At 44.4% G+C, this 26,973-nt stretch overlaps 1 protein-coding gene across 2 annotated transcripts; it reads left to right on the top strand.

Moving 5' to 3' along the window:
- Nucleotides 1-563: 563 nt before the first annotated feature.
- On the top strand, nt 564-26,825 carry L3MBTL2 (L3MBTL histone methyl-lysine binding protein 2). Of its 2 annotated transcripts, none has more exons than XM_028746529.2 (17): nt 564-764; nt 5,202-5,460; nt 7,795-7,928; nt 9,221-9,344; nt 9,900-9,979; nt 11,055-11,172; nt 12,454-12,588; nt 15,876-15,964; nt 18,884-19,115; nt 19,410-19,486; nt 20,693-20,797; nt 21,346-21,493; nt 22,083-22,165; nt 22,923-23,157; nt 23,822-23,887; nt 25,187-25,354; nt 25,648-26,825. In XM_028746529.2, the coding sequence occupies exons 1-17, from the start codon at nt 726-728 to the stop codon at nt 25,926-25,928; spliced, it is 2,373 nt and encodes a 790-aa protein (XP_028602362.2). In that variant the 5' UTR covers nt 564-725; the 3' UTR covers nt 25,929-26,825. The 2 variants fall into 2 exon arrangements, with proteins under 2 accessions (XP_028602362.2, XP_028602361.2); XM_028746528.2 differs by having other exon boundaries at nt 23,789-23,887.
- The last annotated feature ends 148 nt before the right edge of the window (nt 26,826-26,973 follow it).

Here is a 26,973-nt window from a genome sequence, read left to right as displayed (position 1 = left end):
AGCAGTGATCAGCCCCACATTCAAAGGGCTGTGGGAGGCAATATAGAGGGAGACCTGGGCCCTGCTCGCTCGCTCGCTACGTGTCAGAACGCGAGCGGTCGGGAATGCAAAATGCAGGCGGCGCTTCGCTTTTCAGGCACAATCCTTATAACGCAGGGCGAGCGTGGCCTTTACTAAGGATTGCCTGGCGGGCAGCTGCTGGCACAGGAGAGCAGGCAGCGTCGAGCGCTCCTTCTCCAAATAATGTTGGCGGGTTGGAGGGCTTCCCTCAGGGGCTGCTGTTACCTGCAGGGCCGACTGATAATGGCCTGGGAGGCGGTGCCTTTTTCCCTGCAAGGAACGGACTGGGCACATGGTCTGCATTCTATGGACAGTAAACACCCCACTGAGAACATGAAGAGAATGTGTTGTTGTTTTTCTCCCCAACGGGTCTACAGCCTAAGTTAAACTTCGTTGCGCCCCTTAAGAACTACAACTCCCAGAACCGCGCGCGCGCTGTGGTGCGAAGGCTGTTTACACGCCGCACGCCTCCCTCTCTGGCTCTTCCGGCGCCGCGTCTTCTCTCTCTGCTCATTGGGCGGCGGCGGGAGCGCGAACGATCCCATGCGCTTTGGAGGTGCGCGCGGAGGCGGCGCGGCTATTGGCGACTCGTGCGCTCGGTAGGGGGAAGGGAGCGCGCGCCGCCCGGCCGCGTCTTGTCGCTGGTGGTGTTGCTCGGCGTCTGCATGGGCAAGAGGAGAGCCATGGAGCGGGAAGGAGGCCCGGTAAGTCGGTGGTGGTGGTTGCTTTGCTCGGTTAGCGGCGAGGCGGCTCCTTGCTCTGGTGCCGTAATAACGTCCCACCTGCCTGCCTTCCGCTTATGGCGAGGGGCGGGGAGGGGGTGTTCCACGTGAAAACGGAAATATTTCCCTCATAGACGGTGCGTGCCCCCTTCCCACTAAAAGGAGCTCGCCCCACAACCCGTGCCTGGACCCCTGTGTGCAACGAAAGGCACTTTTCTTTAGCCCTAAACGGTATCAAATAAGCTTCCTTGAAAGTTAACTCGCTTGTCTTTTTCTCTCTTTTACTTTCAAAGACAGTTGCTCCTAGTCTAGATAGATAGATGGATAGATATGGATATTGGAAGCAATTCATTGAATACTTGTTACTTCCTCAATCAAAAGGTGGTTTTTGCAATGCTATGTCTATTTTTTTTTACAAATCAGATTATATATAGTTATTTTATGAGTCGATACACAAGTGTATTTTAGGTTATAGAGGTTATTTTCTAGGCGTTTTATATTTTCTTTATTGGTTATAATTATAAATAATAATAAAAATCTATAGGTTTTCCTATAGGGGAAATATATTTTTGATGGGAGCCAAATGTTACTTAAATATACTGTTATTTCTCTTTTTAGAAAACCAACATGTGGGACAAAGCTCACCACCTCCCCAAAATGCATTTTACTCCTTCTGTGCTTTCCTCAGTATAAATTGTTTCTAGTATCAATGCTATATTTACTTTGTATTGCTGCCCTTGACAAAAAATAAAAATAGACTGAAATTTCTGAGTGTTGAAAGTGTTGGTCCCGCCCTCAATTGAATCCATGTGACTGATGCTCCCAACTATGTTATTATGTGAATGATCCTGCACACATGTACCGTAAGTTTCTTTTAAGTATTGAAAGATGTATGTGGGACAGCCCTAGACCTGTTGGAAGCATATTGGCTAATTACCTCCTGGCTTTGTTCTGTGTGCAAGTCGCTGCTTCTTGCTTATCAATCAGCTTATTAAATTAACCGGCTGCTATTAAAACTAAATGACAGGTTGCATAGTGAACAGTTAAGTATCAATAGAATCAGAGTAACATCCAGTTACTGTTTACAGGTAGGTAGCCATGTTGGTCTGCCGTAGTCGAAACAAAATAAAAAAATTCCTTCCAGTAGCAGCTTAGAGACCAACTAAGTTTGTTATTGGTATGAGCTTTCGTGTGCATGCACATGAAAGCTCATACCAATAACATCCAGCTACTGGCATTTGTTTGAGCACCATCAGTATAGTTCAGGAGTCGCCAGTTTTGTGCCCATGGCTGGACCAGGATAGGTCTTCCTTGGCCCCCACATCGCCCCATCCTCCCACTGAAATTAGATTGTAGTCAGTAGAATTAGTTTTGGTGTGTGCTTTGTTGCATGCTGCCCATGACAGTTTCTCCAGATTGGGCTCAAAGGTTGGTGAGTTCACCAGTCTGTAAGGTAAAGGTAAAGGTACCCCTGCCCGTACGGGCCAGTCTTGACAGACTCTGGGGTTGTGCGCCCATCTCACTTAAGAGGCCGGGGGCCAGCGCTGTCCGGAGACACTTCCGGGTCACGTGGCCAGCGTGACAAAGCTGCATCTGGCGAGCCAGAGCCGCACACGGAAACGCCGTTTACCTTCCCGCCAGTAAGCGGTCCCTATTTATCTACTTGCACCTGGGGGTGCTTTCGAACTACCAGGTTGGCAGGCGCTGGGACCGAGCAACGGGAGCGCACCCCGCCGTGGGGATTCGAACCGCCGACCTTTCGATCGGCAAGCCCTAGGCGCTGAGGCTTTTACCCACAGCGCCACCCACGTCCCCGAACCAGTCTGTAATCCTGTGCAAATTTAAGAGCAAGTTCCCCTGAACACAGTGGGGCAACTTACAGTTTAAATGTATTGTAGGATCTGATCACACAATAAATGTGAATAAGGGTTGAATTTGCTAATGCAACATTGATTGGAAGATGCTAATTGGTTAGGAGTGTAGAACTGGAGATTCTTGGGATTAAAGGAATGCTTTGTGGAAGAGGGTGGAGCTCAGACAGGAAATGGAATTTGATATTTATGGTGTGGTGGTTCCAGCTGTAGGGTGCATTATGGCTGGATGAGTAATCATATTGTAGGCAAAGAACTTCATGAACTCAGTAGTGATTTGGTGGCTTGCTGGGTAAATGGACTTAATCAATACAGCATTTTGTTTGATCCCTCACAACAAGTATGCAAAAAATAATAACATATGTCCTTCCTGTTGAATAACTACTTAGTCTATAATAGCTATTTGCTGGGGTTTTATATTCATAAGCTGTAGCTTAGATTATTTTTTTATTCTCCCATAAACATGCATTGAACATTAGGTGGGAAATGTCCTGATGGTTGTACTTGCAAAAAAGTGGTTGAGATTGGACTAATCTGCTTGAAGTAATCTCTACTGGATGTGGCCAGATTTTTTTCACCCCAAATTGTAGTGGGCTACTATGGGTATTGGGACGTGGGTGGCGCTGTGGGTTAAACCACAGAGCCTAAGACTTGCTGATCAGAAGGTCGGCGGTTCGAATCCCTGCGACGGGGTGAGCGCCCGTTGCTCAGTCCCTGCTCCTGCCAACCTAGCAGTTCGAAAGCACGTCAAAGTGCAAGTAGATAAATAGGTACCGCTCCAGCGGGAAGGTAAACGGCATTTCCGTGCGCTCCTCTGGTTCGCCAGAAGCGGCTTAGTCATGCTGGCCACATGACCCGGAAGCTGTACGCCGGCTCCCTCGGCCACTAAAGCGAGATGAGCGCCGCAGCCCCAGAGTCGTTCATGACTGGACCTAATGGTCAGGGGTCCCTTTACCTTTACCTTTACTATGGGTATCTGCTGCCTGCTTGACATTGCAATCTTCTTGAATTAGAAAGAAAAACCAAGGTGGTAGGATGTTTGACTGCACTGGCTTCCTCAGTATGTTGCTAAACTCACAAAGATGCTTAACATCTCTTTCTGCTTCACTGTTTACAGAGCTGGGCTATAGTCATGGCCACTTACCCCCAAAGTCTGCTTAACTCACTTGTTTGCTTCGCTGGGGTTTCCCTCATACATTTCTGCCTACAGTGTCCTAACATTGCTTGAATCCAGCAAGTAGGAGGGGGAACTAGATGTACAGTTATCTCTCTTTTTTTGCCAACTGTGTTTAACATCCTGTCTGCTTTGCCCCTAAATTTCTGATGTGTAGAAGGATTGCACAGGTCAGTGGGTTTAAAAGTGTGTTCTGGCCCTCTGGGCAATTTTAGCAATTCTGGCAATCCTGAAAGGTAACATGTCTGCACTTATGGATTATCTCATATAATGCACTGCCTAGGAGAGGGGCAGGTGCAGGGCATGTTTCATGTGGTCAGTTGGGTCAGGGTGGCGTCTAGGCCCAATGGGCCAGGGTATAGCTTCAAATGGACTTGAGACAAACTATTGAGAATTCCCCAGAATCCTCTGCAATATGCAGAAATTCCACAGCAGATGCTCAGGAGTTCCCTGGAGAAGATGCATCAACATAGACAGTGTTCCCTGAAAGAAAGAAAAAATGGAAAATGCTAGCAAAGATTGAAGTTATGAAACGTCAAAGAAGACTGAAATGATATACAGTTATATCACCCCCCCCCATTATTCTAGCTTGATTTTGTGTACTCCTTAGAATGTACATCAGTTTTACTTTTTCTTCTTCTTTTTGTGCAATTGCCCACTACTACCACATCACTGTTTTCTCATTGTGCCTATTGTAATTTATGTGGTGCTCACTAAAGACCTCAAAAAGTCAATCCTAAAACTTTGAGAGTTATCATGACTTCAGTATTAAAGATTTTAAAGCACAGGATAAATGAACAGAGATGCATCTTCATGTTGTTAGTCATATATATCCCACCTTCCCTAATAAACTTGGCTGGACTTGACTCTGCCTTTTTAGCACCAGTTGAAAACGCTTCCCTTCTCCTGGAATTTTAACGGATATTATTTGTTTGTCCAATTAACTTTCTTTTTGTTAAGAACCAAAGAAGATCTCTGCTGGATCAGACCTAAGGCCTGTCTAGTCCAGCATCTGATAATTTGCTTGTCCTTTTCTGCAGCTCTTCCAGTTTACTCTTCCACTTACTGTCTGAAAAATATTTTCACTTGATATTTGATATGTGTTAGTTTTAAATTGTTCTAGTTGTTTGTTGTTGTTGTTGTTAGCTGCTTGGCTTAAAGGAAACAACAGAGTATTTTAAATGAATATGTAATATTTTAAGGGGAGCATATTGAGGGAGTATGGGACCTCGTCATTAGTGGAAGTACCAACACTTCCTTGGCTAATAGCCTGCTCAAATGATTTTGCCTCTGATATATATGAACTGAATGCCTCTTTCCCACCAATCATGCCTGTGGGTGTTTCAAATATACTCCGGTCTGTTTTGCTGTTAGTTGGAGTCTCCAGCCCATTGCAAGTCCTCATCCTTGGAGCAGAAGAATGAGGAGCAAGTGGATGATGACTTGGACCTCTTTGGGGGTTATGAAAGCTGCCGGCATTACAGCAGCAGTGGAGAGAGTGGCAGTACCTCCTTCCTGGAAGACTCTAGTGAGAATGAAGCAGCAGATCGAGAAGCTGGGGAACTGCCTACATTGCCTCCACAGGCCCAAAAACCTACCAGCCGATTGCCAGATGAAAGTGGTTCTGAGCCAGGTACTGGTGTTTTGTGGCAAAGGAAGGCTGAAAATGATTGAATACAAAGCAGCTTTACTCTTTCTAGAGTGGGGGGGTAGAGATAGTTGATGGAATACTCTACATTCAGAGGATGAGCCAAAAATAAATATAATATCAGCTTTTTAACAGGGAGAGTGTGTGTGATATATTATCTCATACAGACATGGTGAGGGAGTATTGCATATACGGAGTATGCCTAGCCATATGGTATTGCATGAAAAAACAGTGGTGTGTAAAGATGGAAGAATTCAAAATTTCATGCAGTTCTGCCCACTTTTTAAATCTACAGGGGCCTTTCCCCCCCAAGAAAACAATTTCAAACCAGCTATTATTATTTTTTTAAAAAATGTTTGGTTAAAGATTTTGACATACATTTTCCATGAATTCAGTGCAGTTATGGAAACTTGTATGTAGAAATACTGTATGTTATAATTTGAACATAAAATTGTGTTTGAATTTTTGCACTTGTTTTTAATGGTAGCTTTAAAACAATACAGCCTGAAAATATATGTCTTATTAAAAAACATGAAATTAAACAATTCAGTTATTCTATACTGTTTCACAAGCAAAGCTTCTGCCCAGAAAAATTCAAATTTTGTTCTCAAAATCCATTTGAGAAATAAACATCTTTTTAAAGTACAATCTTTATAATTTGTTCTTATCGTATTCCTGGTGTTAAGCTTCCTTAGTAAGAAGGTTTGTGTTGAGAGGAGACGTGTGCAGGGCCAGACTTGTACATTTGGGGGTAGTGTTTCTGAAAATCATGAAACAGGACCAGTGCAGCTCCCACAAGGTGGGTTATATGTACACAGCTGAGTGTACCAGACCATATCTAGCAATTCCTCATGATGAGCTACAAACCTTTCTTGAAAATTGTGGAATGGTGGTATCACAATGGAGCTAGATGCAGTTGGGGTTACCAACATGGTGCCCAAGGGTGCAGTGGTGCCTCCTGCTCTCTGCTCCCTTCCATCATGAGGTGGCTTAGATGCTTTCTGGTTTCCCCCTTGAAAAGTACATAGAAGCAAAGGAGGAAGTTGAAAGAATGACAATCTTTTTCACTTTCTCTTTCTGCTCTGTGTGCTTTTCAAGGCTCAGGTTGACAAATGAGAAGCATAACAGAAAGTAGAGTGGCCTACACAAAAATAAAACCCCTTATCATTTCTCGGAAATATCTGTTATTCAAATGAATTTGTGAAAGGATACGATAAATAAAACTAAATAAATAACTCAGCAGAGGGGGATTTGAGGGAAGTCCAGAGGAGGGGAGGGAGAATAATTGTAAATAACATGATGAATGAGATTTGTGTCATTAATTGTTATGAAATTCAATAAATATTTAAAAGAATTAGAAAGTAGAGTGACCAAGTGGGTAGGAAGGAAGGGGAAGTGAGCTATGGGACTGTGCATGTATGAAAACGGAATGGGCAGGAGAGAAAGTGGGGTGCCCCAGGAGAGAGAGAAGATGGTGGCAGAGAGAGAAAGAGAGAGAGAAAGTGTGTGTGTGCGCGCGCATATACCCAGAGGACCCAAAAGCTAGCCATCCTTTGTGTCCAAAATGAGAGGGTGGAGTAGAGGTTATTTCCAATCCATTAGGTCACAGCTTTTGTGGTGGAATTTATTTAAGTTATCAAATTCTGGCTTCAAGACAAAACTCTGCAATCAGGAGTCTTACCTGCATTGTTACACATTTCCTGTGTTGGAGCACTGCCATACAGAGGTGCTTTTGGGCAGCCTCATAGGGTGTGCTTGTGTGATGTTTGGGTCAACCCATGCAATTGCTATTGGAGGTACAGGTTCCCTCTTGAGCGCCATGCCCCCAGCTAATGGAAGTAGTTTATCTCTCTGCTTTATAGTCAATACTATGCAATGCAATGCAGTACTGTCAGCTTTGTGCTTTTTATCCAACTTGGTTGATGCTCCTAGTGGCCAGTGCGATAACTGGCACTCTCTAACTCCTTCAGGTGTCTCTCTTTGGGATCCTAAAGCACACTATGGGCTCTGCTCTCTCCTTCTGATCCACTGGTTGAAATGCCAGGACAAGAGCAGTTTGTGTCAGTAGCAACAAGTGACCCTTTACTTCCCCCTTTGTTGCTACCTGCCCTTCTTACATGCCAGCTGGCTCTAGAATTCCCCCTAGGTTCACCCCTTGTTTTGGGGGTGGGTGAGACATAAACAGTTCCTCCTAGCTTGGAGGAGGAGGTGGCTCCTAGTCAACTTAAGTTTAATCTTCCCCCTTGGTAGCCTCGGGCTTTTCTGGTGGAACTGAATTGCTTCCTGCTGCTGAGGCCTATTGTATTTGTGCCCCCTCAGCTGTCTGTGAGATGTGTGGGATTGTGGGCACAAAAGATGCCTTCTTCTCCAAGACCAAACGTTTCTGCAGCGTCTCCTGCTCCAGAAGCTACTCTTCAAATTCCAAGAAGGCCAGCATCCTGGCAAGGCTGCAGGTGAGCAAGGCCCACTTAACGAGGCTGCTGTTTGCCAAACGAGGCATGAAAATAACAGTAAGCAGTGCTGGATGCGTGCCAGGGATATTCGAAAAGCCATTCTCCCATGAAGCAGGGACTTCAGGTGCTAGGAGGCACCTAGCAGACAGCCACACGGGATAACAAATTATTTGGAAGCAGCTTTTGGCAGGGGAGGGGAGACTTGAGGTTGGAAAAGCCATGCTTTCCCCATAGAATTGCACACCCACATGCACCAGCATATTAAAGATCACTTAGCACAGAACAGTAGCCCTTGTAACTGCTGTTTCATATTTGCAAACAGGTTACTGAAGAGGCCCTTTCCAATGCTTGCTTTTGTGGAGTGTGATTTAAAAAGCAAACATTGTCAGTGATTGTAATGAAAAAAACCTCAGAGTGGTGGTTATTCCAGATTGACTAATCTCTCAAAAACACACAATCTTGTATAAGTAAGCCTTATTTGGAATCTAATATTGTACAATTAAGAAATTGTGAATATGACACCAGGGGTGGTGGTTTATTTCAAAATTTAGAATAAAAAGAGTGTGATCTTTTGCAAGCATTTCCTGTATGAGAGGAAGCACCAGAAGGGAGAAAAAGGACGGCCCAATAGTTGACAGGACGCAACATAGTTCAAAGATAAGAGAGTGAGTTTGAGGAGAAGAGGGTTTCCTCAAAAGAAAATGAAGGAATTGGGTAGGTTTTAGGAAATAAGTTCGTTCTTTCTGTTCTTGATATCATTTCCTTCTCCATAACTTGTAGTGAGGCTTTCAGGGACAGAGTTCCATATTTTCCAACTGTTAAATCATGTCGACCACTCTGAGCACATGTATAAAAGGCAAGGGAAAGATTAATAGTTGTTTTTGTCGTCGTCTTGTAAAAGTAGTAGAAGGTTCTGCCCTGCGCTCCTTTTCCATTTGAATGGCAAAAAGAATTCTCTGACACCTTTAGAAAACTGCAAAACACACTGTCGCATGAGCTTTCCTAGGCCAGGAGTAATTTTGTCAGCTACATCTGATGAGAGAAGCAACAGTCTTTGAAATATCATGCCACATCTCTTCAGATACAGATAACAAAGTTACTTCTCATTTAGGAAAGCTACTTGTAAGCCGTTTCGCTGCCACAAGACTTTCTTGTACTCGTTAAAGCTGCCCTTCTGGTTTGATCCATTTAACCTGCAAATCCATCACAGGCAGCCAGATTTGTGTCACTGGAAGGCTATTGGGAATTAACATCTCCTTATCGTTTTGTTTTGTCTTGTCACACTTTCACAGGGCAAACCACCTACGAAAAAAGCCAAAGTCTTGCACAAGGCAGCCTGGTCTGCAAAAATCGGGGCTTTTCTCCATACGCAGGGCACAGGGCAACTGGCAGATGGAACGCCAACTGGCCAGGATGGTAAGTGCTGGTGAGTGGGCAGAGGAAGTAAGAGGCTGTTGCTTGCTTCAAACCTCAAGGCGGATAGGAAGTTCATCAGAACCATGCACAAAAGTATTTCTGGTTGAATAGAATATGCCAGCTGAAAGAGAAGAATGAATGTATAACTGCTATATAGATGTGGATGCAAGGTGAAGGAGTGCCTGCATGTCAGAGAGAGAGAGAGAGAGAGAGAGAGAGAGAGAGAGAGAGAGAGAGAGAGAGAGAGAGACTTGCGTCCCCTTCCTGGTTTTTGGCGATGCGTTTCAGACTTGTTGGCCTTGTAAACTAGTCTCTGTTTTTTGATAAGTCTAAAAACGTCTAGACTGTTCTGCGCTCTCTATAATAGATCTAGCTATTTTCTCCTTTCTGCTGGATAAAGACGTCTGAGCTCTTCGGAAACTCACAGTGTCTTACACCAAGAGGATGATGCTCCAATAGAAGATGTCCCCATATCTGTCCTTGTCCTGTTGTGGCGAATCTGTTTGCCAACCTTGAACCTTCTGTGTTGAGATGGTCTCTTGTGTCCCCTCCCAGCTCTCATCGTTGGCTTTGACTGGGGAGTGTATCTTCAGGACCATGGATGCAAGGCTGCGCCTGTTGGCAGTTTCAAACATGTGAGCACTCCCTACTTTCCATCAAGCCCATATGTGTTGTCTTGCAACAGAACCTAGGCTCCTGATAAGATAAGAAGGGTCCCCAGGAAAGTGCTGGGAGTAGCTTAAATTTTGTTTTTAAACAAGAATATCAAATCAAGATGACTTTGAATATCCATATTGTAAACTGTGTGCTATGATTTCCAAATGATAAAAATCTTAATAGTATCCTGCAAATGGGATGCGGGTAGTGCTGTGGGTTAAACCACAGAGCCTAGGGCTTGCCGATCAGAAGGTCGGTGGTTCGAATCCCCGCAACAGGGTAAGCTCCCGTTGTTCGGTCCCAGCTCCTGCCAACCTAGCAGTTTGAAAGCACGTCAAAGTGCAAGTAGATAAATAGGTACCGCTCCAGCGGGAAGGTAAACGGCGTTTCCGTGTGCTGCTCTGGTTCACCAGAAGCGGCTTAGTCATGCTGGCCACATGATCTGGAAGCTGTACGTCGGCTCCCTTGGCCAATAAAGCGAGATGAGTGCCGCAGCCCCAGAGTCGGCCACGACTAGACCTAATGGTCAGGGGTCCCTTTACCTTTATCCAGCAAACGGATCCCAATTAGATTTGGCAATCAGCTTAAAAATATGTGAACAATTAAATTTAGTGTTGCCAGAAAGGGTAACATTTAAACAAATTGTTAGCTAACATTAAAACTAGTGCAAACTACTATGACCATAAAATAAGTATAAGCTGTTCTACAATAATGAGAAACCTACACTGTATGATTAACAATGCTCTATTCATGGCTGTGAAGATGAACAGGAGAATGGCCAACTTCAGACTCTCCATCTGGTGTTGGAGGTAATTCCCCCTTTTCTCCCACAATCACATTTTTAACTAGAAAGGTGCAAGAGAAACGGATGCTAACAGAGTTAAGGGCACAAAGTTCTTCGTTAAAAGCAATTCCCTCACCTGCTCATCACAAGTGTGCACAATATCACATCCATACATACACACAATCAAATATAAATTATTCTGACATTTTGCTATTCTTTCTATGCCTCCCTGTTTTTCTGCTTCAATCTGTTCTCCACTCCATCATCAGGTGCCTCTTTATGATCAATGGGACGATGTGATAAAAGGGATGAAGGTAGAAGTGTTAAACAGTGATGCTGTGCTCCCCAGTCGTGTGTATTGGATTGCCTCTGTTGTTAAGATTGCAGGTGGGTCTCTTGAGGGGGATAACAGAAAAGAGTAATTTACTTTCCTTATTGTTATTTGAATGTACATCTGCTTCCATCTGGAGACTTGAGGCAGGCAACATATTTAAAAGGGAATAAAAGCAACACCATTATAAAACGTTATGTACAGTACTTACTTTTTAACACTGATATGCAGCTATTCAAACAGGTTTCAGATCTATTGCGCAAAAAATTTGAAAACTTACATTAAAAGCATTATTGATAAAAGCAGCCCAAGAGAAGTAACAGAACAGAGAATTAGCAACACAGCAAAGGCTCTCTTTTCCTTTTCAAAAGGGGAGGTTTTAGCTTGTATTTTAAAAGGACAGCAGAGAGGAGGCTGCATGCACCTCTTGTGGGAGAGCATTCCAAAGAATTGGGGCTGCAACAGAGAAGGCCCTGCTTATTGTAGAGAGTAAGCTCACCTCCACAGTAGTTGGAATCTGTACCAAGGCCTTATTAGTAGATCTCAGTTTGCTAGGGAAGTTCATTTGGCAGTGCAAGAGCTAGAGCAGTGGTTTCCCAACCTTTTTGGTATGGCAACTCACAAGCCCAAATTTACCTGGCATGGTAGGTGACCCATTGATTTATTGTCAAATGAATTTTGGACCTCAGGTCTTCGGCAGCCATCAGTTTCATGCATTTTAACTGCATGTTTGCCTATTTTATTACCACTGCTTAAGACAGGCATAGGCAAACTCTGCCCTCCAGATGTTTTAAGACTACAATTCCCATCATTCCTGACCACTGGTCCTGTTAGCTACGGATGATGGGAGTTGTAATCCCAAAACATCTGGAGGGCTGAGTTTGCCTGTGCCTGGCTTAAGACATCCCAGTAAAAATAATAAAGCCTGTGACTCACTTGCAGGTCATAACCCACAGTTTGGGAAGCATTCTGCTAGAGCACTGGTGGAATAGGCTTCCAGACTTGCCATGCTGTGCTGTGTCCCAACCCAGGGTTCCAGATGGGCCTTGAGAGCATTCTTGGTAACAGGGCATAACTGTAAAAGATTTGGGGACCTGAATTAGGACACTTGGCTATCTTTCCAGCTGGCAAAGTTATTCAGGCTGTGGAGCAGCTTCCTAAAACAAGTGGTAGAAGCCCTGTGGTTGGAGGCATCCAGTGGTCCATACGCTGAGAACAGAGTTTGTCTTGAAGGAACTTAGTGCTATAGTTATCAGAAAAGGAGGGTGACAGTGTTCGAGACGTAATAAAATGTTCTCTTGTTTTCCTTTTCTGTCTCCAAAAATCAATCCTTGCAGGATACAAGGCACTGTTACGTTATGAAGGCTTTGAGAATGACTCTAGCAGTGACTTTTGGGTCAACTTGGGTACTGTGGACGTTCACCCTATTGGCTGGTGTGCTGTTAACAGCAAAATCCTGGTGCCTCCCCAGTGTAAGTGTCTTTGAGTCTTGCCCAGCTTTGGGGGTTTATTTAACTCACAATTTGCATCATTGCCTTTTCTCAAGTTGGATCATGCCCATTAATCCTAAATGCTGCAGGTTGGAATACATTGGGAACATTAGCAAAAAGTTATCAAATTGCATGTATGCTTGTAAATTTGAGAGTTCTTACAATATGACAATTTTTGTTTAGGGGACTGAGAAAGCAGAGATGAACGAGAAACGGGTGTATTGGGGAGCAGGGCTTTCTAGGCCAAATAGTACAACCCCTTGTTCTAGATGACTGTCCCACTAGGATGTGTCATTTTGGGGGGTAAATTTTTTTGCAAAAGAAAGCAGTCTTAAAAATATGTTTTTGAGTGTGAGGAATTCAAATCTGCTATTATTTTTGTGATTGGACAACATTTAGCTTAGTATGTATGATGAAAAAACACATAAACTGCTTTTAAGAAAACCAAAGAATTTTAATTTTACCTTCTGAAAGTGTGAGGTAATGCCTAATAATGATGATGATAATAAAAAATATTAACGTATAACCACAAGTACTTGGCAATCATTTTAAATTACCGTACTTTTCGCACCATAACACTCAGTCCCCCCCCCCCAAAAGGTAAAGGGAAATGTGTGTGCGTGTTATGGAGCGAATGCAGGCAGGAGGAGCCGCTCTTGCTGGCTGTTTGGCAGCCTCTCTTCCTCCGCTTGGCTCGCTGAGAAGCCGGCAACAGCTGAGTGTCGGGAGACAGCCTCTCTCCCTCCTGTCTGCCTGCTCTATGGCTTTTTGGTGAGGTGGGAGAAGGGAGGCAGCTTGGAAGCCGGCAAGAGCTGCCTGCAGCGTGTAAAAGCCAAGGTGGGAGAAGGGAGACAGCCTCTCTTCCTCCTGTCTGCCTGCTCTATGGCTTTTTGGCGAGGTGGGAGAAGGGAGGCAGCCTCTCTTTCTCAGTGTCTGCCTGCTCTATGGCTCTCCCTTACACACATGTAAGTGGCTCTTACTCTGCTTTCTTTACAATGAGCTGGAAGGAGGGACAAAGAGGGCATCCCCTTCCGTCCCTCCCCCAGCACCTCACCGGTAAATTCAAACAAAGCGGCTTACAAGGCTCGTGTCCCTGCGTCTCCTCCTCTTTTTGCTTCGGTTCGAGGCAAGGCAGCTGCACAAATGTGAGCTCCCCCTCTCTCTTCCTTCCCTCCCTCCCTCCCTCTTCCAACTTCAATAAAATATTGGGGGGGCAGGTACAGGTAAGCCCCATCTCACAGACTGCAATGATCTCAAGACAAAGTGCATGCACACTGGTACCTTATATGAATGGCAATGCCCATCAGCATGGGGGGGAGGATGATTCCCTCAAATATTTAATGGAGGGGGTGAAGGCACCTAGGCCTATAGGAGTTGGCTGCTTTGCCTAGGACAGGGGTCTGCAACCCGCGGCTCCGGAGCCGCATGTGGCTCTTTTACACCTTCGCCGTGGCTCCGGGGCGGATACTAGCGAGGGGAGGAGGCGCATTGTGCGCCCCGACACTCCCCACTGTGGCAGGCGCTGTGCTGGCTGTGACGTCGCATGGGGGCAGTGCGTGCATTAGTCACGCACCGCCCCGACGTCACCTTCCCGCCCACCCGCCCGCTACATTGTAAGGGGCATGTACGCTGGTCACTGCATTGAAAGGGGGCATGTACGCTGGTCACTGTTTTGAAGGGGAGTGAAGAACACACACACACAAAAAGGTAACTTGTTAATTTAACATTTATTTCTATGAGGAGGAGTAATTCTGAGGGGTCAAACAAAGAAATAATAAAAAAGTGACAAAAAAATTATTTTTATAATGACGAGTTTTGCGGCTCCCAGTTTTTTTTTCTTCGGAAACGGGTCCAAGTGGCTCTTTTTGTCTTAAAGGTTGCAGACCCCTGGCCTAGGACAAGTGTGAGCTCCCCCCCCCCCTTCCTTCATCACTGTATTGGAGATACCATACATTACTGACAGTTCCTTCATTCACGTGGTTACAAAGCACGGATCCACATGGATCCTCAGGATTTTTGCACTGGGTCACCCCAAATTCACCATCAGATCACATAGCATGTCCATGGCTACAGCTTGCACCAAAAAAATCACGCACCCACTGTTGCCTGGGGCCGCAGTGGTGCAAAAACGTGGTTACAAAGCACGGATCCACATGGATCCTCAGGATTTTTGCATTGGCCTACCCCAAACTCACCGTCAGATCACATGTCTGTGGCCACAGCATGAACCACAAAAATCATACATCCACTGTTTTTTTTAGAATATTTTTTTTCTTGTTTTCCTCCTCTAAAAACTATGTGCGTGTTATGGTTGGGAGCGTGTTATAGAGCGAAAAATACGGTACCTCTGTGCAATTTTATACACATTCTGTGTACCATGCGAAACTAAATTATATTAATTTAACCAAAATGTCTTTTGAATTACCAAGTCATGTTACAACTTTTTAGCACCCCTCATTTTTGAAAAGTTGGGTGGCCATTTGTCGTGGGTGCTTTTGTTGAAATTCCTGCATTGCAGGGGGTTGGACTAGATGACCGTGAGGATCCCTTCCAACATTACAATTCTACGATTCTATGACCTTTAAAGCCCTTTATGGCTCAGGACTGCAATGCCTCAAGGACCATTTCTCCCCAGATGAACCAGCCTGGACCCTAACAAACTTTTGAGACATTTTACTGTAAAAGCAACTGGTAAATGAAATAAATAAAAATAAGTAGTTATTGCAGGTCGTATAATTTAACTGCTTGTAGTGCAGAACTTTCCCTTCAAAATGTAAAGAAATTTACTGCACTTCAAGGTGATCTGTAGTCACCTCTAAAGTTTCCATCAAAAATCTAGAGCCTGTTCAGGGTGGTAGTATGTTGAGACTTAGATGTTGCTGATGCTTTTGTTGAGAGACTACAGTGTTTTGAAGGAGCAAAGCAAGTTGCTGCAGGTAATTTTTGGGGTGAGTGTAAACTGAAAGGAGGCTTTAAGTTTAACCAGAGAAGAAGAAAGATGAGGAAAACCCTGCTTTTCATTCTTCTGCAGGAATGAAAGGCGTGCTGAGTTTATTTTTTAATTATATGACGATCATTATCCCAGCCTTCAACCACATATGTAATGCTGAGAGCAATTTATAGCAGTTAAAAATCATACTTTCATAATAAAACAACAGTACTGTATTGGACACCGATACAGATACAACCAAGACAGTCATAATGGATAAAAACAAAATTCTCAGATAAAAGTATTATTTACCTGGGCAATCTTATACCTCTTTGTACAGCCATCCATTCAAAGTACACCGACTGGAAGGGGTACCTCATGAAAAAGCTTGTGGGAGCCAGGACTATCCCTGTGGATTTTCATATAAAGGTGAGGGAACAAATCTTTCTCCCCCCTGCACACAGAGGGAAAAATCAAGGCCTTTCTGCTTATCCATTCTTCCAGTAGCCCAACCTGGTGCCCTCACCATGTGTAGAAATACACCACCCATCATCCTTGACCATTGCTCATGCTGGCTGGGGCGGATGTGAATTGTAGTCCAAACATCCAGAGACCACAGAGTTGGAGGCTGCAGTAGCCCATTCAGATTTAATATGGGCTGCAAGCCATGCTGGAGCTCACCTCTGTCTGGAAGGCCTGGTGATACGGGAAAGACCCTTCTACAAGTTCCACACCATACATTTATAGCCCTCTTATAGCATTTCAACACTCACGGCTTCCCCCACAGAATTTGGGAACTGAGAGGGTGCTGAGAGTTTTTAGGATATTTACCTCTCACAGAGCTACAACTCCCAGACCCCTTAACAAACTACAGTTCCCACGAACCCCTGGGAGAAGTTACTGTTAAAGTGGTATGGCAGTGCTTTAAATGCATACTGTGGATGTGAATGCAGTGCATTGAAACACACAATGTGTTTCAGGACTGAGCCGTGTCTGGGATAAGCAGCATAGCATAAAGTTGGTAGAATTTTCTTCAGAGTGTTTGGGTTCTGCCCAGTGCATTGTTTGATAGACATGAACAGAATGCGTTAGCTGTAATCTCCCACATCCGTGACATGATGTCCTTCAGTTTAAAAGACTAAATAAAGAGCAATTAAAACCCTGCTGTTTGGTCTGTTGCCTTCACTAGCTCACCTAAAAACTCAGTTTAGCTGTATTTGCTGCTGGAGGGAGAGGGGCGCCCCCTGCTGGCACATTTTAGAAAGGGATCTTTGGCCGGAAGGGATTTTTCTTCATAATCTGTGCCTCTGAATAGTGAGATGGCGGATTGAGGAAGAGCTTTTGCAATTTTAGCTTCCACATTTAAAGAGGCAAACAGGCACGAACCAGTGATGCAGGGTTGTAATCACTAAGCAGGGTTGATTAGTCTCTTCAGAATGTTCATTGTGAGAGGGTAATTAGTGTTATACTTCATTCTCCCTCCCCCCTTTTACAAGGCTGCCTTGGCTAGAGACGGTATATTAGGCTGTTAGGGGCAAGGAGACTTCCTTTTTGGGGGAGACCCAGTGAGTTACTGCTTCTAGGTGATATCAAGGTTGCAGTTATTTGCACCTGTGTTTCTACTGCAATCTGTTGGATCTGCTTTTAATAAATATGGGTAGGATCAGGCAGAAGGTCATTGTTTAATAATAATCCTTTGTATATATTTTTTTCCTCTAGAGCTTTTTTTAAAGTTCAGAGTGCTTCTTATATATTATCTCAGTAATCTTTACAACAGATAATACCGAACGTTAGCCATGTTCAGAGGAGACCCACTGAAAACAATGGACTTAGGTCCATTTGTTTCCATAGGTCCACTCTGGGTATGAGTTAGTTGGGTACCCCCCCCCGTCACATTGTATTTTTTATTATTAAATAATTTTATTAATTTTCAAGAAGCCACTAGCATTGTAAAGTAGGTCAGTTATACAGTGGTACCTCTGGATACAAACAGGATCTGTTCCGGAGCCCCGTTCGCATCCTGAAGTAAATGCAACCTGCGTGTGCGTGGGTCGTGATTCGCTGCTTCCGCGCATGCGCATGACGTCATTATGACTGCGCATGCGCGAGCGGCGAAACCCGGAAGTAATGTGTTCCGTTACTTCCGGGTCGCCAAGGAGCGCAACCCGAAAGCGCTCAACCTGAAGCAACTTCAACCCGAGGTATGGCTGTATCCACATATGGCAGATTTGTGCAGGGGACACGAGAGTCTGGTTTGCCAGAGTTCATGCCAGAGTTGCAATTTAATACAACAACAACAACAACAACAACAACAACAACAACAACAACAACAACAACAATTTATACCCTGCCCATCTGGCTGGGCTTCCCCAGCCACCCCAGCAAAATATTAAAATACAGTAATGCATCAAACATTAAAAGTTTCCCTAAACAGGGCTGCCTTCAGGTCTCTTCCTGGTTCGTAGCTCCACCTCCTGGTTTACAGCACTTTGTTGGCTAAATCTGCTTCTGCCAGAGATGTGGGGTATGAGCCCTTAACACAGAATATGAACCCAAGGAAGGTTCTGGAATTTTGACTGAGACTTTCCCCACAACAAAACAGTCAGTGTGGTATTAGGGTACCTTGGGCAAGCCTCTCTCTCTCTCTCAGCCTAGCCTGCCTCATTGGGTTGTTGTGAGAATAAGGGGAGGAAGAACCATGTATGCTGACCTGAGCTTCTTGAAGAAAGGGCAGGATACAAATTTAATAAATCAGGTTAGATTGTGGTTTTATTTATCTAAATGCTCTCGGCGACACAAAAGTGGCAATGGCAGCATTCACATTTCATGGTAAATAATAGCTAATGGTTTAGCATGAATGCAGAGATGACTCTTGCTTTACTGCTTCATGATCAGGGCCAACAAACCCTGGTCCCTGGCTTAATACTGCATCTGAACTGGGGATTCAGATCTGGACTCAATCAAATGAGTCCAGAAGCCAAAAATTATTCAGCTGTATCACTAAGCCAAGGACCATCGTTCATGACTCCCACTCAAGCTAGAGAAGGAGTGAAGTGGGAGCCATGTCTGCAGTCATGCTAAACCAGTAACTATGGGTGTATGACCTGGGCTACTGAAAGTGTTTGGAAAAAAATCCAGTCTGAATGGATGGCCAAATGCTTTTATGTTGACATGGAGGCATCAGCAATTGGAGGTTTTTTGGATTCATGTGGCATCCCATATTTAAGAAGAACTGCAAGGCTACACTCTAGAGGAGGAAGCGTAAAAGTGCAGAGAGTTGCGCAATCTCTGTGGTGGAGAGTCGCAGACATGGAAGGCAGCAGAGCATCTCTCTTCTTGTTTACTCAGATGACTGAGAACATGAAGTATCCCTTCCGCCAAGGCATGAGACTGGAAGTGGTGGACAAGACCCGTGTTTCTCGGATACGTGTGGCTGTCGTGGACACCGTGATTGGTGGCCGCCTGAGGCTTCTCTATGAAGACGGGGACAGCGTTGATGATTTCTGGTGCCACATGTGGAGCCCCTTAATCCACCCTGTTGGCTGGTCTAGAAGGGTTGGCCATAGCATAAAGAGAACGGGTGAGGATTTACATAGGAGAAAAACTACTCTTCTTCTTGAAGTATATATTTTAACCTTTCAAATTGTTGCAGATATAATGTATTCCTTCCTTTTAATGAGATTGGAGCACATGATGTGTTATTTGACGGTTTTTAAGATGATGAGAATGTTTGAAATGTATGCTGTGGCAAATACATTTTTAAATGGAAGAAGAATAATTTTCCTTGCCAAAAGATGAGGGCTAACTAGCAAATTTGAGATGTCTTGTTTCACTCTTTCTTACTTTCAATATCCTTTTATGTCTTTGCTGGAAGAAAAATCTAATGACATGGCACACCACCCTACCTTCCGGAAGATCTACTGTGATGCTGTTCCATATCTCTTCAAGAAGGTGGGAAAGGTTTATGGTCTCTTTCTTTTCTTTGGTCTCCAAGTGAGATGGGATTTGCACCATTTGGGGGATTGGTAGTTTATGGAGCTCTTGAAATCTCTCTCCTGCCTTGCAAAGGACTAGCTGTTGTAGCGCCCAAGGAGCTCAGTGTTCTATGAACCAGTCGGGGGGGGGGGGCGCTTCTCTGTGGTGGCTCTCCATAGAATCACTTTGCCTTGGAACTGAGACAGGCACCAGTACTGTTGGTGTTTCAGCACCTTCTGAAGTGCCTCTTCCCAGGCTTTTTCTGATGTTTAGTTCTTTATAGTTTAGTTCTGTATACCTGCAGGAGCGTCTCCACCCCCATTGTTCATCCCAGACATTGAGGTCCAGCACTGAGGGCCTTTTGGTGGTGAAGGTACAAGGAACCTGGCAGAGGGCCTTCTTGGTAGTGGCAGCCACCCTGTGGAATGCCCTCTTGTCAGAAGTCAAGGAAATAAACAACTATCTGACTCTTAGAAGACATCTGAAGGCAGCCCTGTATAGGGAAGTTTTTAATGTTTGGTGTTTTACTGTGGTTTTATAATTTGTTGTAAGTCGCCCAGAGTGGCTGGAGCAACCCAGTCAGATGGGCAGCAAATAAATAAAGTAGTAGCAGTAGTAGTAGTGGAGGTATTATTGTTAATTTGCCCTCAATTGCTGCTGCATTTTGTTTTTCAAAGATTTAACACTGCTTAATGGATTGCTGTCTTTTTTCTGTTGTGCTTTGAGATGCTCTTTAAAAGACAATACATGAATAAACAAATCACAATGTTGAGCTATTGGGGATAGGATACAGGACCTACGTGAGTTGAAAGCAAAACAAGGATGGCTTGCAGCAAAAATATGGGGAAGACTTTCTGTGGTTGGAAAGAGTCATTCCACTATTGAAGGACTAGACCTTGCAGGAAGCTTAAGCAATGGGAGATGTTGTCTTTCTCTTTATCGTGCTTATCCTACTTGGCCTTGCAACCATGCTGTGACGTAGGTCACTGCTGTTCTCGTGTATCAGATAATTAACTGAGAACAAGAGTGCTGCTTCCTCAAGGCCAGCCAGCAAAGCTGGAAAGCAATTTGAACTCCTACGCCCCAGTCACCAAGGTCAGTCTTTCTAGTTACCCACACATGTCCCTGCATGTGTTTTATTTCTTTATCACCAACTTCTTTCTCATCCGTAATCTCTTCCAGGTGCGCGCTGTCTACCCAGAAGGTCGCTGGTTTGAGGAAGGCATGAAACTGGAAGCCATTGACCCTTTGAATATGGGCAACATTTGTGTGGCTACTGTCCGTAAGGTATGCCGGTCTGGTTTGAAAAGAGGGAGCGGCTGCTTCAGCCAAGCACAACGCTTTCAAGGAATTGGGAGTTAGACTTTGAAGGAAGAAAGGGACTGCTTTAGGGTTGTTTTTTTACAAGGAAGCGGTGTATAAATTTTTACGAAATAAAAAAATTAAGCCTCTAGTTTATATACCTTAGAGCCAACTGATTTGGGCCAGTGGGCAGATTTCGAATTTTGAGAAAATGTTGGAGGCAACAAGTCACAAAATAGCGGCTATGTGCTATGAGTCTGCTTTTTTAAAAATCTAGTAATGCTTGTACAGTGTTGATGGGATGTTCAAAACACACACATGTGAGTGCAGATCTTGGTTTTTGAAAGAAAAGCAAGTTATAAATATTTTAGAAATAAATGAGTGAGAAAATTAAGAGGCAAGTATGTTATATTTAGGCACTTAACACCATAGAGTGCTCCAGCTCTTCTCTCTGTTGAGTTTAGAAGCTGCTATTATGAAATACTTTAGAACAACCTTCAGGTTCGCTTTCTCACCCCTGGCCTGTCTTTCAGGTCCTTTTAGATGGCTATCTCATGATCGGCATTGATGGCGCAGCCTCTGAGGATGGTTCTGATTGGTTCTGCTACCATGCTTCCTTGCACTCCATTTTCCCTGTCAATTTCTGTAAGCAGAACAACATTGAACTTACGCCTCCGAAAGGTGAGGACCCCAAGCTCTCCTTCTCTTTCCTTGCTTCTGTGGCAGATTGAGCTCCTTCCCTGCAAAATAGAATGCTAAGAAAGCCTTGCTTACGTTAGACTAGAAGTGTGAAACCGACATACTCTGTTTCTTCTTTGCCACTGAGATGGCGATCTCTCTTGTTGTTCCTGCCCAAGAAAATTGGGAGTTTGGCTGGAATTCAGTTTCTGCCTTGCTATCCTCCTGCGTTTGCTCTGAATAGAATGCCTGCCTCTGAATCTTGCCGTTTCCATGCTTCTCTTTTGGGGGCACCGGAGGGCTATACAAAAGCTGGTGTTCATCCTTTCCTGCCTCTGCACTCCTCTGGAAACAAGAACCACTTGGTTTTCTGAATAGCTATTGCATTGTGTTCTGTCTGATCTCCACTCTGGAAAGCAAACTTTGTTTTTTGCTTTGCCCCACTGTAGTTGGCATTGGCTGCTTCTTGGGCAAATATGTGCGAGGGGATAGACAATAACTTGCATGCTTCTCCTGCTCCTTCTGGTTGTGGTGTTTATGAGGGGGGTGTTTCATTCCAGTAACATTCCCCCCCCCCAACTTCATACTTCAGGGCATGATGCCAAGACCTTCAATTGGACAACCTATCTAGAGAAGACCAAGTCAAAGGCTGCACCAGCACATCTGTTCAACGTGGTGAGTACCATGTGGAAGGGCAAGTTCACAAAGGCACCAGCATCACCCCAAACTAGTGGCTCTGTTGTTGAGAAGCAAATGGCCTTATGAGAAATGCCATTATGTACATTGCAGATGCAAGCATACTTATGAAATATTGTGTAAAGTGTTTCCCTGAAGCTACAGAAAATGGCAATCAGATTTATCAAGGGTTGTGAATGGCTTCCCTAAGTGGAAAGGTCCAAATGTCTGGGATATTTTAGTCTAGATAGGGGAGTAAGGTTCATTTCGTACGTAGAATTTCAATGATCACCCTTGACAGTGTGCTTTGCTGAAAAGAGATCAAGAAGACTGCACTCTGCAGCAGAGTCAAATCTCTCATTTATAACCTTGGCATTGGTACTGCTAACTTAAATTTGTAGGGCTGTCCCCGTCCCCGTCCCCCCCCCCCCCCGGTTTAAATTCCTTCCTTACCTCATTACAAATATCATGTCTGGACACTCATACTGTCCCTCAACTTGAACTGCTAAGCTTCCCCAGTAGAATTAGCTATTTATTTATTAAAATATTTATTTAATAAAAAAAATTTACAGCTCGCTCTGGGTGTGTGCGTGCGTGCATACACTTAAAAATTTAAAATCAGAGAGCAGCATGCAGAATTTGGATTTCTGAGAACAAGAACGTTGAGTGCCTCCAATAAATAAATGGCAGGAAGGAAGCCCTCATGGAAGTATATTATTATTTGAGGTTGGGTATATCGTGCTGCTCCTTTTCCCAGGATTGCCCAAACCATGGCTTCAAGATGGGTGCCAAGCTAGAAGCAGTAGACTTGATGGAGCCCAGGCTTATCTGTGTGGCCACAGTGAAGCGAGTGGTACATCGGCTCCTCAGGATACACTTTGATGGTTGGGACAGCGAATATGACCAGTGGGTGGACTGTGAGTCCCCAGATATCTATCCTGTGGGCTGGTGTGAGCTGATAGGCTACCAGCTACAGCCCCCAGTAGCACCAGGTAAGAGAATGTATCTTCTTTTCATCCAGCATCACCAGTTTCACTCAAGGTGTGTTGGTGGCAATCTGACCTATTGCTCTTCTTTTTACTTCTCTTACGAGAAAGAGGTACCTTCCACCTGACCCACCCTATGTCTTTATTGCATAGCAAACCTGGACAGGTTAAAGGCTGGGAACCAGAGTGGGCAGGTTCAGTAGCTGATGAGGAACTGAAGCTGAATTCAAAACAACAGGAGCCCCCTATTTTGAGGGAGGGAGGATGTTTTCAAGCAGAAATGGTCGTTAAACTGATTCTGCTCTCAATACCAGCTCCGTATACATGCAGCTCATTGAGTGAGGACTAGAGCAACCTTTTGGCTTTGTTCCTCTACCTTTGAATTACCTTACTCTGAGCCACTGACGTTCTTTACAAGATGAAATCATTGTGAGGCCCCAGAATAAAATGTACAAAGGTAGCAAACTTGGGGGCTTGTGGGAGACTAGACAGAAAACTGTCCTTCTCCATCTCCTCTTATCTTTTTATACAAAGTGTTCTGAGCCTGTTAAACTGGGAACTAATCATGAACCCTCCTGCTTATGCAGCTGTGTCTTTATACTTATCTACTGCTTAACGTCTCCTGTGTCCTGTGTAGCTTCTGATTGCAGATCTGTTTCCTCGGTGGCAGAGCCTATGTCACCAGTGCCAGCTAAGGAGGTGCCGAAGAAGAAGCGAAAGCCATATGGAAGGAAAAGTGAGTGGCAATTGGAACAACCTTGTCTCTATGATTCATCTTAATAACAAAGCAAATATTGCAAGGTCTGATACTAAGGCATAAGCTTGCTGCAGATAGTGTGCTGCCCAGAACTACCAGTGCACATGCAAGGAACATTAAGGTACAGAAGATGAGGGTGGAACATTTGCCTGGACTATCTTCTGTGAAGATGGCATCGCAAAATGGAGTAGCTTGAAATGTGGATGATGGGACTGTCTGACAGGGCATGAAATGGACTTCCTCATCATTAGCTTGTGCCTTGGTCCCATGCATTCTTGCGAATCACTGTAAGCTGTCACTGTTAGAATTGGGATTCTCGATTGGATGGACCACGCATATGACTTGGCTCTATGACAGGGATGATGAACCTGTGATTCTTCCAATTTTGTTGCACTACAGTTCCCACCATCCCTTTTATCATCCCATTGTCCCTCTGTCACCCAACCTGAGCCTTAAAGGACCATGCCTTTCTTATGCTGCCGGTGAGAATGGCTTGCTGTGAGGTAACGCCAAATAGGGCCCCTCTCTGCACTAATAATAATAATAATAATAATAAATTTTATTTATATCCCGCCCTCCCCAGCCGAATACCCAAGATCCTTCTACAAGGAGGTACCAGGTGACTGCATCTGGGACCTTGTTTGTGCAGAACATGAGCTATGGCTCTTCAAGAATTGTGGCTACAACAATTGTGTTTGAAACCCTGAACTTCTCTTACTAAAAGGATCTCTGTTAACATGGTGGGAAATGAGCTGCGGCTGAATATCAGATGACTGTAGTGGGCTAAGTGAACCATTGGCCTGATGGCCAACGCCTTACATTTCTTATCGAACTGGCCAACTAAATATACTAAACAAATGAGAGCCAGTGTGGTGTAATGGTTAGAATGCTGAACTAGGATCTAGGAGACTGGGGTTCAAATCCTCACTCAGCCATTAAGCTCACCTTGTCGTTTAAACTAAACAATAATGACTATCAGTAGCACTTGTGTCAGTGTTGTAACGGTGTGTTTAGAGAATTGTTTGATTGTTCAGCATCCTGCTAAGTTCACCGAGTGGCCTAACCTATCTTGCGGGATTCCTATGAGTCTTAATTCTAGCTCTCTTTGAAGTAGTCAGCCAGTGTCTTGAGTAATTTCAGCTGCACTGAGAGCTCACTTGACTGAATGCAGCTGCCATACCAAAAAACAACAACCCTTCACAACAAGATGTTAATATAAAAAGCAAAACAGTCACAATGGTGGGTTTTCTTATAACTGCCTCTCTTCTGTATACAAAGGGAAGAAGATGACTGCTAAAGCCCGTTCCATCAAGCAAGCAGCAAAGAAAACGGCTGCCCCTGAAGTAAAAAAGAAAGCACAGGCTGCCAGGAAAAGGGCTGCCCCTAAAGCAAAGGAGGGCACACAAACTGCAAGCAAGACCTCCCTGAAACCAGCTTCTGATGACAGTAAGTTAAAAGGGGTGTCACTTATTCCTACTTTTTTGCTGTCCCTCCTTCAGTGGGATTGGAGATGGGAAGGTGGTGGTTGTGTAAATTAGCTATTTTTCCTGCTCACCATTTCCAGTGCAGAATCTGCTTTCTGTTGTAGGAAACTCCAGTCACAGGTCTCCCAGCCTTGGTACATATGGATGCAATTTACCACAAGCTTTTGCTATTGCTTATTTCTTGCATGTGTATGCGCATGCTCTGAGGATTGTGTCCTGCGATGTAAATGTAGCCCCTCTCTCTGTTTCTTGCAGTTGTTGCTGTGGAGGTGAAAGAAGAAATTCTTGATGATTCAGCAATGGAACTTGAAGCCCCACCGCTACCAGTACCAATCAGCTGCTTAAAGGATGAAGATATGGACACGGAATCCCCACTGAGTCCTATGCCAGGCGGCTGCTTAAAGGATAAGGATATTGAACCAGAAGCTCCAGCAAGCTCTGTGCTGCCCAGCTGCTTAAAGGATGAAGTCATGGAACCAGAAGCTCCAGCAAGCCCAGTATTGATCAGTTGCTTGAAGGATGAAGATGTAGACTAAAGCTTCATGCGACAAAGTGACTTGATGTTCTTTTGCCACAGTCTTTGAAGAAATTAGGAAAATGCTGGCCTCATTTGCGGGGGCAGGGACCACAGTTTATAAAGCTGTAGTTTTTTCATAGTTGGTGGATCACCTCAAAATAAAAAAGGAAAAGCTCTCAAAACAAATTCCACTTAATTATGTAAAAAGGCAAGCCCACTATGCCTTTCTGACTAGCATGGCAGGAGCCAAGGATGAACTTCTCCATTTCAGATCCCTGTAGGCTGGTGCTTCCAGTCATTCTAAACTTGCATCAGTTGAGCCAGAATCTAGATAAGTGCCAATACAGTAGAGAACCACATCCATTACATGCTACAGTGGTACCTCGGGTTACAGACGCTTCAGGTTATAGACTCCGCTAACCCAGAAATAGTACCTCGGGTTAAGAACTTTGCTTCAGGATGAGAACAGAAATTGAGTGGCGGCGGCGTGGCGGCAGTGGGAGGCCCCATTAGCTAAAGTGGTGCTTCAGGTTAAGAACAGTTTCAGGTTAAGAACAGACCTGCAGAACGAGTTAAGTTCTTAACCCGAGGTACCACTGTATTGGGAACTGCTTTCCCAAATTATCTCTCTCTTCCTCTGTGCTACATTGTTTCTTCCTGCCATTTTGGCCACAGAGTCTAAGAAGGCACAGGACACATGAAATCAAATTATATGTGAGCCCAATACACTTTGGAGCATCCCATTTTCCTCTGTGAGGAGTAGGAGTATACACTCTCCCCCCGCCCCCCCGTACTATGACAGAGTGAATCAATTCTTTGACAATAATGAGAGGAGAAAAATGTATTGCAACCCTTTCTGTAAATAAAACTTCATGTGTTTATTTTGCCCTTTCGTTGAATAAACTCAGTCAGAATACCTTGTGTTTGGAGTCTTTTCTGGTCTTCTCTGGTCAAGAAAATAGGGGTGCCAAGGGCATACAGAAGCAACTTGTGCATTGTTTGTTGGTTCTAAAGTACATCTGTCTGCAGGGGGGATTGTTTTGCCTTTTGTCTTCTCAGACAGG

The sequence above is a fragment of the Podarcis muralis genome, chromosome 10, assembly GCF_964188315.1.
Source record: "Podarcis muralis chromosome 10, rPodMur119.hap1.1, whole genome shotgun sequence".
NCBI lineage: Eukaryota > Metazoa > Chordata > Lepidosauria > Squamata > Lacertidae > Podarcis > Podarcis muralis.
This window is presented reverse-complemented; position numbering and strand designations above follow the sequence as displayed.

What these genes read in the sequence shown, in the direction of transcription:
- L3MBTL2 (XM_028746528.2), top strand. Translation starts at nt 726, where the DNA reads ATGGGCAAGAGGAGAGCCATGGAGCGGGAAGGAGGCCCG. An exon ending in CAGCACATCTGTTCAACGTG is followed by an intron (nt 22,166 to 22,922) that starts GTGAGTACCATG and finishes TCCTTTTCCCAG; the next exon opens with GATTGCCCAAACCATGGCTT. An exon ending in AAAGCCATATGGAAGGAAAA is followed by an intron (nt 23,888 to 25,186) that starts GTGAGTGGCAAT and finishes CTGTATACAAAG; the next exon opens with GGAAGAAGATGACTGCTAAA.